The 13,299-nt window shown below is 42.2% G+C and overlaps 1 protein-coding gene across 3 annotated transcripts; it reads left to right on the top strand.

Annotated features, from left to right (window-relative positions):
• Positions 1–809: 809 nt before the first annotated feature.
• Positions 810–12,630, top strand: LOC121366504 (E3 ubiquitin-protein ligase TRIM7-like). Of its 3 annotated transcripts, none has more exons than XM_041490924.1 (3): positions 810–1,150; positions 8,469–8,750; positions 9,948–12,630. In XM_041490924.1, the coding sequence occupies exons 2-3, from the start codon at positions 8,471–8,473 to the stop codon at positions 11,267–11,269; spliced, it is 1,602 nt and encodes a 533-aa protein (XP_041346858.1). In that variant the 5' UTR covers positions 810–1,150; positions 8,469–8,470; the 3' UTR covers positions 11,270–12,630. The 3 variants fall into 3 exon arrangements, with proteins under 3 accessions (XP_041346858.1, XP_041346856.1, XP_041346857.1); XM_041490922.1 differs by having other exon boundaries at positions 9,855–12,630; XM_041490923.1 differs by lacking the exon at positions 810–1,150 and adding an exon at positions 3,555–3,730 and having other exon boundaries at positions 9,855–12,630.
• Positions 12,631–13,299: the final 669 nt, after the last annotated feature.

Raw genomic sequence — 13,299 nt, 5'->3', positions numbered from 1 at the left:
AGAGAGAGAGAGAGAGAGAGAGAGAGACGCGCGCGCGCGCGCACGCAGACACATATATACACACAAACACACAAGGAAGGGAATGTTTTATTTAACGACGCACTCAACACATTTTATTTACGGTTATAGGGCGTCAGACAAATGGTTCAGGACCACACAGATATTAAGAGATTAAACCCGTTGTCGCCACTTCATGGGCTACTCTTTTTTTCGATTAGCAGCGAGGAATATTTTGTATGCACCAGCACACAGATAGGATAGTACATACCACGGCCTTTGTTACAACAGTTGCGGAGCACTGGCTGGAACGAGAAATAGCCCAACGGGTTCACCGACGGGGATCGATCCTAGACCGACAGCGCATCAAACGAACGCTTTACCACTGGGCTAAGTACCGCCCCCACACCCACGGAAACACACACATACACACACAGAGAGAAAGAGAGAGAGAGAGAGAGAGAGAGAGAGAGAGAGAGAGAGAGAGAGAGAGAGAGAGAGAGAGAGAGCGGAGAGAGAGAGGGGGAGGGGGAGAGAGAGAGAGAGAGAGAGAGAGAGAGCGGAGAGAGAGAGAGGAGGGAGGGGGAGGAGAGAGAGAGAGAGAGAGAGAGAGAGAGAGAGAGAGAGAGAGAGAGAGAGAGAGAGAGGGGGGGGGGGGGGGGGGGGGGGGGGTCCAACAGGCACACACGCAAGCAGAGGTAACTGTATGCATATTTATACAAAACACTGCCATACGTACGTACATACATACATAACTACCAGTCCCCCGACAAAAGCTGAGTATATACATGTCTCACCTGAGCGTAACAGTGACCCACTTTGTGGTTCATGTACAGCATAAAAATAGCTCACGGCTTTGTCATACCGCCTGTTGCAAGTCACGCCCTCCTTTCATCCGGTGTGTACATGTATCTTAGTTACTATCTTAGCCGTGAGCAGCTGTATGTTGTTGTGTAGTGCTCATATGTGGCTCGTACTCCAGTTTATTTGTATAAAATGAATTCATCTAACACTTGTGATCCTCCTCTGTTTCACCTGCGATCCTGCGACAACCACGACGCCGTCTAAACTGGATACAGCCCTCGAAGTCTTCTGGTCGCCAATACAGACGTGAACATTTACATGGTGGAAGCCATCTGGAATAGCGCATAAGGTAAGCAGGGGTCGAAACACTGCCGTTTTGACCGGTTAACATCACCACGAGCCGGGAAATGTTATCGCCCGTCGTTCCGTCGGACCGGCAATTATTTTTACGTTTATTTTCATACATTAGTTTGAGTCATTCATAGTTGTGGTGTGTGTGTGTGTGGTGTGTGTGTGTGTGTGTGTGTGTGTGTGTGTGTGTGTGTGTTGTGTGTGTGTGTGGTGTGTTGTGTTGTGTGTGTATGTGTGTGTATGTGTTGTGTGTGTGTGTGTGTGTGTGACTGTGAGTGTGTTAGTATGAGAGAGAGTGTGAGTGTCTATGTCTGTGTGTTTGTGTGTATGTGTTGTGTGTGTGTGCGTGTGTGTGAGTATGTGTGTGTTAGTCTGTGTGGTTGTGTGTGAGTGCGTATGTGTTTGTGTGTGAGTGTGTGTGTGTATGTCTGAGCTTGTGTGCGAGTGTGTGTGTGTGTGTGTGTATGTTTGTATATGTGTATGTGTTGTGTGTGTGTGAGTGTGAGTGTGTGTGCGTGTATGTGTGTGTGTGCGACTGTGAGAGTGTGTGTGTGTGTGTGAGTGAGATAGAGAGAGAGAGTGTGTCTGTGTATGTGTGTGTGTATGTGTTGTGTGTTTGAGTGTGTGTGTGTATGTGAGTATGTGTGTGTATGCGTTTGTGTGTGTGAGTGTATGTGTGTGTGTGTCTGAGAGAGCGTGAGTGTGTGTCTGTGTGTGTGTGTGTGTGTGTTGTGTGTGTGTGTGTGTGAGTGTGTGTTTGTGTGTGAGTGTGTGGTGTGTGTGTGTGTGTGTGTGGTGTGTGTGTGTGTGTGTGTGAGAGAGAGTAGGTGTGTGTGTATGTGAATATGTGTGTGTGTGTATGCGTTTGTGTGTGAGTGGGAGTGTGTGTGTGTGTGTCTGAGAGAATGTGTGTGTGTGTGTGAGTGTGTGTGTGTGTGTATGTGTTTGTGTTTGTGTGTGAGTGTGTATGTGTATGTGTTTGTGTGTGAGTGTGTGTGTATGTCTGAGCGTGTGTGTACGTGTCTGTGTGTGGGCGAGTCTGAGAGAGAGTGTGTGTGTCTGTGTATGATTGTGTCTGTGTATGTGTTGTGTGTGTGTGAGTGTGTGTGTGTGTATGTGTGTGTATGTGTGTTTGTGAGTGTGTGTGTGTATGCGTTTGTGTGTGTGTGTGAGTGAGTGTGTGTGTCTGAGAGTGTGAGTGTGTGTATGTGTGTGAGTGAATGTGTGTGTGTGTGGGTTTGTGTTTGTGTGTGAGAGTATGTGTGTATGTGTTTGTGTGTGTGTGTGTGTGTGTGTATGTATGTGTGAGCTTGTGTGTGAGTGTGTGTATGTGTTTGTTTGTGTGTGTGTGTATGTGTGTGTGTGAGTGTGTATGTGTGAGTGTGTGTGTGAGAGTGTTTGTGAGTGCGTGTGTGACTGTGTTTTTGTGTGAGTGTGTGTGTGTGTGTCCGTATGTGTGTGTCTGAGAGAGTGTGTGTGTGTCTGTGTGTGTGTTGTGAGTGTGTGTGTGTGTGTGTGAGTGTGTGTGTGTGTGTGTGTGAGAGTCAGTGTGTATGTGCTTGTGTGTGAGTGTGTGTGTATGTGTCAGTGTGTGAGTGTGTGTGTGAATGGGTGTATGTTTGTGTGTGTGTATGTGTGAGTTTGTGTGTGTGTGTGAGTGAGTGTGTGAGTGTGCTTGTGTGTGTGTGTGTGAGTGAGTCTGTGTGTGTGTCTGTCTGTCTCTTTGTGTGTTAGTGTGTCTGTTTGTGTATCTGTGTGTATGTGTGTGTGTCTATGTGTGTGTGCGTGTGTGTGTGTGTGTGTGTGTGTGTGTGTTTGTGACCGAAAATTGCAAATAGTCCGAGGTTATTTTTAATACCTGATATAAATTGATTTGGTTTATGGAATGGAAGGATATGTTTTATTTAACGATGCACTCAACGCATTGTATTTACGGTTATATGCGTCAGACATATGGTTAAGGACCCCATAGATAGTGAGAAAACCCGCTATCGCCACTTCATGGGCTACTCTTTTCGATTAACAGCAAGGGATATTTTATATGCACCATCCCACAGACAGGATAGTACATACCACGTCCTTTGTTACACCAGTTGTGGAGCTCTGCCTGGAACGAGAAATAACCCAGTGGGTTCACCGACGGGGATCGATCCTAGAGCGACAGCGCCTCAAGCTAACACTTTACCACTGGGTTATGTCCCGCCCCCCCCCCCCCCACACACACATACACACACACACACACACACACACACACACACACACACACACACGTTTGTACTGCCACACGCGCAACAGAAGTAATTGTATGCATACTTATACAAAACACTGTCAAACATACATACATAATGGCTGCCGACCACCCTACAAAAGCTGGGTATATACATGTGTCACCTGAGCCTAACAGTGACCCACTTTGTGGGTCATGTACAGCATAAAAATAACTCACAGCGTTAACATACAGCATACAAATATCTCACGGCGTTGTCATACAAGTCTTGTCCTCCGTTCGTTCATCTTCTTGTCACCAAAACAGATGTGAACATTTACGCGGCTGCAGCCATCTTGTATAGCTCATAAGGTAAGCAGCGGTCGAAATACTGCTGATTTTACCGGTTAACATCACCACGAGCCGGGTAATATTATCACCCGTCGTTCCGTCGGACCGGCAATTATTTATACGTTTATATTCACACATTAGTTTGAGTCACTCATAGTTGTGGTGTGTGTGTGTGTGTGTGTGTGTGTGTGTGTGTGTGTGTGTGTGTGTGTGTGCATGTGTGCATGTGTGTGTGTTGAACCGAAAAAGTCCAAAATGTCCGAGAGTATTTTTTAGTACCCTGATATAAATTTATGTAATTTATGGAATGGAAGGAAATGTTTTATTTAACGATGCACTCAACACATTTTATTTACGGTTATAAGGCGTCAGATATATGATTGAGGACCACACAGATAGTGAGAAAACCCGCTGTCGCCACTTCACGGGCTACTCTTTTCGATTAACAGCAAAGCACCTTTTATATGCACCATCCCACAGACAGGATAGTACATACCACGGCCTTTGTTACACTAGTTGTGGAGCACTGGCTGGAACGAGAAATAGCCCAATAGGTCCACCGACGGGGAGCAATCCTAGACCGACCGCGCATCAAGCGAACGCTTTACCACTACGCTACGTCCCGCCCCTTTATGGAATGTGGGTTTTTTAGTTGCCAAATCGGAATGTTAAAATATACTCCATGAATAAATTAGGGGTAGGGATAATTAAACTATCTGTAGTTCAGTCAGTATAGAAGACAGCATAACAAGTGACACTTTATATTAATGCTAACGGTCACCATTTTGGACAAGCGCATAAATATGAGCCATTTTGGGGTCAAACTTGGTGAAACAAAATATGATTTATTAAATCTTTTAAATTATTTTTGTATAATTATGTACTAATGGAAGAGGAAAACAACATATTTAGTCAACTGGTCCCGAAATATCATATAAAATGGCATGATTTTTTTGATATGACAGTTTGTCGGAATGTCCAATATTTAAGAGCATTTCCAATATTTAGGGTTAATGGCTTCGAAAACGTGGGCGTGGCTCACAGAATGCCCTTTTTCAAAATGGCCGCCATTGTAAGTCTCCACTAATCATTAAAGGGACATTCCCGAGTTTGCTGCATTGTATGATGTTTCCGACTAATAAAATATTTCTACGATTAAACTTACATATTAAATATATTTTCTTGTTTAGAATATCAGTGTCAGTATATTCAATATATTTCTGGTCGTCTTAATATTTGTAAAAAGACCAAACTGGATTTTGTCTTGAAATAATTTTGCACGTACGAAAAAAATTATTTTAGGAAATAAAATGAAATTTAAAGTAGTGCAAATATTAGAATGATCAGACACACGTTTAATATACAGCCACTAATATTTTATGCAGAACAAATTATTTGATATGTAATTACAATCGTTAAAAAGTCTCTGTTAGTCGATAACATCTCAAAAATTGCAGCAAACTCAGTAATGTCCATTTCGCTGGGTGAGTGCAAGAATGTTGTATATACAAAATTCCCATTTTGAGAAAACGAGCATTAAAAAATAATAAAATAAACGCGGAAGCCATGACTTTTTGTATTCTTCTTTTGATACCGGCCTCGGTGGCGTCGTGGCAGGCCATCGGTCTACAGGCTGGTAGGTACTGGGTTCGGATCCCAGTCGAGGCATGGGATTTTTAATCCAGATACCGACTCCAAACCTTGAGTGAGTGCTCCGCAAGGCTCAATGGGTAGGTGTAAACCACTTGCACCGACCAGTGATCCATAACTGGTTCAACAAAGGCCATGGTTTGTGCTATCCTGCCTGTGGGGAGCGCAAATAAAAGATCCCTTGCTGCCTGTCGTAAAAAAGAGTAGCCTATGTGGCGACAGCGGGTTTCCTCTAAAAAAAAAAAATGTGTGTGGTCCTTAATCATATGTCTGACGCCATATAACCGTAAATAAAATGTGTTGAGTGCGTCGTTAAATAAAACACTTCTTTTCTTCTTTTGATAGTTTCCTCCAAAATCTGAAGCAGCATACACTGATATAACACTTACAACACTTTCGCTCCGAGTCAACTACAATACATTTACAACAGTTTAGCTGACTTCAAATTAAGCAACCAGACCTGTTATATGAACATACAACATTTTTGCTCTGGAAAATATAGGGTCCATTACATTGTGAAAATTAAGACCTTATTTATCAACATTTTGTAGATACTACATTTTTGCACTGACCCAGCGATATTATTTTTCAATGCTCATTTTCTCAAAATGGGAATTTTGTATATACAACATTCTTGCACTCACCCAGGGATTTTCTCGTCTAGTCATGCGAAGGTTATTGCTTTTTGAGATGAAATACCTTTATATCGATAATTTTGAAGTTCCTTAATTAAAAAAAAATCCACATATTAATCACTAATACACACACTACAGAAAGAAACCCGATATCAACCCTTTTCAGTAATGTTCCGATTAAATACATAGTTGCTGACGGGTTTCTTCCAGTAGTGTTTTGCATTAGTGATCACTATGTGAAACATGTGTTATCAGGGAACTCGAAAATGATCGATGTAACGGTATTTAATGTCAAACATGGGATTGTTGTTGTTGTATTAGAGCGGAAATCTTTGACTACCCTTTGGTGGGCAGCAATTGCGAAACAATTGCAAGGCTTGGTCTCTGACTGTAACGAGAGCGTCATAACCGTCCAAATGTCCGTCTAGCTCTCTTACAGTCAGAGTATTCGAGCTACCTTGGACATAGCCAGCCCTCATTAGCTGTGTAGGTCTATTTAGCCACTTATGTGTTAATTAACAAATATGACGACCTCTATAATGGTGTATTTATAGAACCCCTTAATACAAATTGGGGACAGGGGGTTGATTTGAAGCAATATATCTCAAAGTGCCCATTTCTCTGTCGGACTAATTCAATATTAACAACTAATGTAAAAAGTCATTTTATTAATCCTTTGCTTTCTATGCATTGCCGAAAGTAGTGCAAAAGTGAGATTCATGCAGTTATAACATCTTCTTTTTTCAAAGTTAGATGATATTATTTGGACCAATCTAAACATTTATGATAAAAGCATATATACGGATAGGAATTATATGCATACTAAAATACCTAGGCTGACCTAGCATAGCCTAGTTTTTAAACACTAACGCATATTTGTTTACTATGATAACCCTTTTTGATAACCTAACTCATACTTTACTTAGATTTTATTATTTAGATTATCAATTTCCGTACATTCGAAGTGTTCTTTGGTCATCCTGGTGTTTTTAATATCACAAAATGCATTTCTCATATTTTTAAAAACGCAGTTTTAGTCTATTTGTAGAGGATATTTCACCGTTTCAAAGCCACGGACTCATGTTTCACTCAATTGTAACTTTATCCAAATGTGTTACAGGTTTGTAGACTAACTAAACTTAGTGTTAATTTTCACGGGTTGAAACTAGGGTATGTCCCTTTAAGGAAAGCAAATTAAAAATAACAAATAATATATGCACTAATTAAAAATAACAAATAATATATGCACTAATTAACAAAGAATGCATGTTTAATTGTTGAAAGGGCAAATATGATAAAATGTGGAATAGCACTTAATGAAGAATGACAACTTTCTGTTTCTGTAACCAAACCGGCCTTGGTGGTGTCGTGGTCAAGCCATCGGACATAAGGCTGACAGGGACAGGGTTCGCAGCCCGGTACCGGCTCCCACCCAGAGCGAGTTGTAACTACTCAATGGGTAGTTGTAAGACCACTACACCCTCTCCTCTCTCACTAACCACTAACCCTCTGTCCTTGACAGACAGCCCAGATAGTTGAGGTATGTGCCCAGGACAGCGTCATTGAACCTTACTTTGATATAAGCACTAAAATAAGTTGAAATGAAAATGAATGTTTAAACGATTTTATAAGATGGTGAGTAGTTAAGGCAGCTTTAAAGAATTATAATTTTGTTACTAAAACTTGATTCATCTATTCTCACAACATCCATCATATTGACAACGTTTTTGTTGATTTTTAACTTAAACATTCGATCGTGTGTCATCAGTAGCATTCGATAACAGTAGTAGTAATTTCACTGGTATGAATTCATTTGAAGTCTTTAAATGATCACCACGAAGGGACGAGACGTAACCCAGTGGTAAAGCGCTCGCTTGATGACCGGTTGGTTTGGGATCGATCCCTATCAGTGCGCCCATTGGGCTATTTCTCGCTCCAGCCAGTGCACCACGACTGGTATGTCAAAGGTCGTGGCATGTGCTGTCCTGCCTATGGGATGGTGCATATAAACGTTCCCTTGCTGCTAATCGAGAAGAGTAGCCCATGAAGTGGCGACAGCGGGTTTCCTCCCTCAATATATCTGTGGTCCTTAACCATATGTCCAACACCATATAACAGTAAATAAAATGAGTTAAGTCCGTCTTTAAATAAACCATTTCCTTCCTTGATCACCACCCGTCGGTGGGTCCATTGGGCTGTTTCTCGTTCCAGCCAGTGGACCACGACTGGAATATCTGTGGTCCTTAACCATATGTCTGAGGCCGTATAACCGTAAATAAAATGTGTTGAATCGTTAAATAAAACATTTCTTTTTTTCTTTTTCTTTTTTTTTCCTTTTTCCTTGAGCATCCAATGAGATATCGTTAAATTGATCTCCCACCTTCCATCCTCATCATCCACCCCACTAGATGCTGTCGTGTAAACAGACTAATCTTCATTAGGTGTGTAACAATGTTATTTATTTCTCTTTTCAGACATGGCCACAGCGTCCTCCACAGACGACCAAATCTCCTGCAGCCTCTGTTTGGAGGTATTCACTGATCCGCGCGGACTTCCCTGTGGACACACATTTTGTTTGATCTGTCTCCAAAATCACATCGACGCCAACAACACAGATGAAACTTTCGTGTGTCCAAACTGTAGGGACGTGGTCGGTATCCCTGACAACACACAATCTACATCGACTAGGGCTTCACAGTTCAAACGAAACCTCGCACTCGTGGACGCCATTGGTCTCATCAAACAATTTAAAATACGTGAGTTAAAAAAGAACTTGTTGGCTTAATGAAAATGCTAATTTCCAGCATCCTTCCTCGAATAGTCTTTGTGGTGGTGCAAGAGGGAAAGAAAGAAAGAAATGTTTTATTTAACGACGCACTCAACACATTTTATTTACGGTTATATGGCGTCAGACACATGGTTAAGGACCACACAGATTTTGAGAGGAAACCCGCTGTCGCCACTACATGGGCTACTCTTTCTGATTAGCAGCAAGGGATCTGTTATTTGCGCTTCCCACAGACAGGATAGCACAAACCATGGCCTTTGTTGAACCAGTTATGGATCAATGGTCGGTGTAAGTGGTTTACACCTACCCATTGAGCATTGTGGAGCACTCACTCAGGGTTTGGAGTCGGTATCTGGATTAAAAATCCCATGCCTCGACTGGGATCCGAACCCAGTACCTACCAGCCTGTAGACCGGTGGCCTAACCACGACGCCACCCAGGCCGGTGTACAAGAGAGATGAAATCTACAGTAAAGGATCTGCTCTGATGCGGCTGCCCTCGTATAGACGAGGCACTAGATAGATATTCGTCTCTCTCTCTCTCTCTCTCTCTCTCTCTCTCTCTCTCTCTCTCTCTCTCTCTCTCTCTCTCTCTCTCTCTCTCTCTCTCTCTCTCTCTCTCTCTCTCTCTGTCTGTCTGTCTCTCTCTATAGACATACATCAGCCTTCCTCGATTAGTCTTTGTGGTGGTGCAACAGAGGTGAAATCTACAGTACAGGAACTCCTCGGGTGCGGCTGCCCTCGTATAGACGAGGCACTAGATAGATATTCGTGGAATCAACCACTAGTTTGCCAAACGCCCATTCGACTCAAACACAACATGTAAACACACAAACAAAAAATAAACAAAAAAACCCTTCAAGTTTAAGAAATTCACTTCTTTGACTTTGTTTATGGAATAAAATATCCCAGGCTACTAATGTAAAAACGTAGCTGGTTTCATCTCTAAGACTGTATGTCAAAATGACCAAATGTTTGACATCCAATGGCCGATGATTAATAAATCAATGTGCTCTGGTTGTGCCATTAAACAAAAGTAAGTTTAACCTTTTTTACTCTTGTTTATTGTGTAGGAGATAACTCAAGAGTGCCTACTCCACAAGACCCAAATAGACTGGTAATTGAATCTTCCTGTGAAATGATAAAGAAATTCAGTCATTTTATAGAACACCAGATGACGTCAGACATTGAAAGACTACAGCGAAGCGTCTACATCAGCGCGACACAGACTGCGGCTCAGATGCAGAGACAAGGAGATAAACTGATTGCGGACTTCACAACAGCAGTCCGAAATGAACTGGAAAAGAGGAACTCAGAACTGGAAAAATGTCGTCAGTCTGTTAACAAAGAAATTGTTGAATTGTTCACTGATGTTAACAGACTGATAGTGGAAAGTAAAGAATGTCTGAAATTCGGCGAAACTCTCCTCAGATCTACGTCACTTCCTGATATGAAAAGACATGTTTCCAAATTTTCAAAAATACAAACAATAACAGCTGATTATTTAGCCACACAGCGTCCTGAATTTCCTGATTTGGCAATAACTTTAGCTGAACCTGAGAAAACAGGAAGAAAAATGTTTTCTGCAGAGATTGGGAGAATTTTGAGACCTGACGTAAAATCTATCAAGATAACACACAAAATATATTTACCGACTTCAATATCTGAACCAGAGGTCGAGATAAACTGGAAGTCAGATAGGTTAAAGCATGAACAAACGATTAATGCAAAACTGGAATCCGATACAGAATGTCCATTGTTATTATCTATCCTAGTGTTAGAAGGTCAAGAGTCAAACAAGATCGTTGTTACTGACTTTAAAAACAAATGTGTAAAATCATTTTCCTCTCAACACAAAACGGTTCAGAGTCTCTACTGGACCAGTAGCGGACCAGGCGACCTTGCTAAGACACGTGACCACCAGGTGCTCGTCACCCTGCCAGAAGAAAGAAAACTATTATATCTGAATGTACAAGATGACATACACCTGACGAAGACGGTGACAACCAAGACAAAATACTACGGCATAACCATATTGCCTCACGACAATATGGCGGCTTGTTCAGAGTGTGATGAGCGTGTCGACATACTAAACCAGAAGTGTGACGTCATACGGTCTATTCCTAACAAGGTGGTCCCCAACCCCGGGTCTCTAACAGTGAAAGGCGACTCTCTAGTTGTTGTATCAGATACCACTAACATTGTCACATGTGTGTCGGCATCAGGACACGTCATGTGGGTATCACGTGATTCAACAAAGTTTCATCGACTGTATGATATTGCATGTGACACTGAGGAGTTTGTTTATGTCTGTGATAACGGTAGAGATGCCATTGTTCAGCTGTCACGTGACGGGGAGATTATTCGTGATGTCATCACAAAGAAGGACGGCCTAAAACAACCTGTGTCTCTCTGTTTTGCTCAAGACAAACTTTATGTCACCCAACAAAATGGAGAAATACAAATATTTGGGTGGAGCCAAACGTAACATTGACCCTACAGGGTGTATATCACCCAATTAAATCACAGAGATGAGAATAGTACAGTAACAAATGTGACTATAACTTCAACACACGGTGTTTCAATCAACACATACACCATTAATATAAACACTATAACCTCCCAACTTTAAAATAGTGTTTTGAATAGGTATTAAGTTACTCGTTTTAGACATAATTGGAAGCGTCTTTGACTATCCGAGTTCCACACAATAATTGTTATCCTGATTTTAGGAAGACTCCGCGCATGTTTCAAGCAAGTAGTTGTTGGTACATTGACACTAGTTCAAATTACTGTCCACACGAAACAACATTTTATAACAAAAATACTGTCACATTTATCCAACGGCATTAATGGTTGTGGGGCGAGACGTAGCCCAGTAAGTAGTAGGGACGGCACTTGGGTATCATGTATGCAAATGAGGTCACGTGAACTGCGCTTGGCCTCTTCTGATTGGCTGACCTCTAAGCGTGGGGGCGTGGCCTAATGGCGTCACGTTCAGTGCACTGACCTCTGAGTCATGCAGCTGGCTGACCTTTAAGTGTGAGGACGCTACTTTAACGGGGTTAATGGCTTTGGTAGCTGTCGGGGGGTCTATACAAGAAACAGATGGTGAGGAAGTCGTTAATGGCTATCAGATGGCAAGATAGCATGCGTTTTATGAGTGTGTTAACCGTCGGGGGTCTATACAGGAAACAGATGGGGCGGAAGTCGTTAATCAAATGGCAAGATGGGTTTAATCGTGTTGACGTGTGTGTCAACCAGATGTGAGCCTTGGCAACAGGAAGTGGAAAATTGCAAGGCATTTGAAACGTGCCCATATATGGTCATGGCGTGGGAACACCATGAGTCATCCCAGAACGTGTTCAGACACGTCTTGACCTCGAGATAGCGTTGGGACACTATGAATGGCGTGGGGTGTGACGTCATGGCTGAGACATGGCTGTACCCCACATTATGATCGGCTTCATTGGTGTAGTGGTTATGACTGGTAGGTACTGGGTTCGTATCCGGGTATCAGCTGGTATTCAGACGTTTCACTAACCACTACCTCCCACTGTCCTGGATAGGTAGCCCCACAGTTTAAGTGTGAACGTGCGTGTGTCCAGGATAGCGTGTTTAAACCGTAATGCACTATTGAACTAGTGTTAGACCGGAGAATCTCTATCACGCCTCCACTAAACCCAACTGTCATAAATAGCCCTAGATAGCTGAATTGTGTGTGTGTGTGTGTATGTGTGTGTGTGTGTGTGTGTGTGTGTGTGTGTGTGTGTGTGTGTGTGTGCACGCGCCTAGGATAGTGTGATTGAATAGAGATAGAGGTACGGAAAATAAATATAAACAAACAGTGTTCCTTAGTTTGACGCTTTATTTCACAAAGAAAACATTAGCCAGTTGGCACAGAGGCTATCAGATGTGTAGCTAGGTCTTAAAAAATAAATTACATCGTCTGCTAAATGCGTTAATGAAGAACACACGTGTCGCAATTGAGTACGGCTCTCTTGTGAAGTACGTCGGCTGATGGAAAAATGATATCCTGAGCCGCAGCAGATGTCGAAGCAGACGATAGGTTTCAAAGAAAGAAAGTGGGGGAGGAGGGAATGCTTGTTACAGCCCATTAAAAGCGGAAATGATTAAAATAAAAGAAATGTGTGTTAAGGGGAAGAAAGGAATGTACGACTTACTGAACACATCTCTTTGATGTACGTTTTTATACGAACGTCTGTCGCGCGCACGCTGAGGGTGTTTATTTATATCATTGGGCAATCTGGCTTGTTTAACTGTGATCTGGTGTGGAAACTGGCTGAAAACAAAAACGGTTATCTGTGGTTTGCCGAGACCATTGGCTACGCCCCTCTAACGGTTAAACACAGAGCGAGAGAAACAATATGCTACACGTAGCTTAACATGTGTCGATCAAAGGGAAATAACTGCAATTTAAAAAATAGTGTTCACATTACGACTCCAAGAGTTCTTCCCTCTTACTATATACGCTTAAGTCAATTTATATATATATAT

The sequence above is a fragment of the Gigantopelta aegis genome, unplaced genomic scaffold (genome assembly GCF_016097555.1).
Source record: "Gigantopelta aegis isolate Gae_Host unplaced genomic scaffold, Gae_host_genome ctg5972_pilon_pilon:::debris, whole genome shotgun sequence".
Lineage (NCBI taxonomy): Eukaryota > Metazoa > Mollusca > Gastropoda > Neomphalida > Peltospiridae > Gigantopelta > Gigantopelta aegis.
This window is presented reverse-complemented; position numbering and strand designations above follow the sequence as displayed.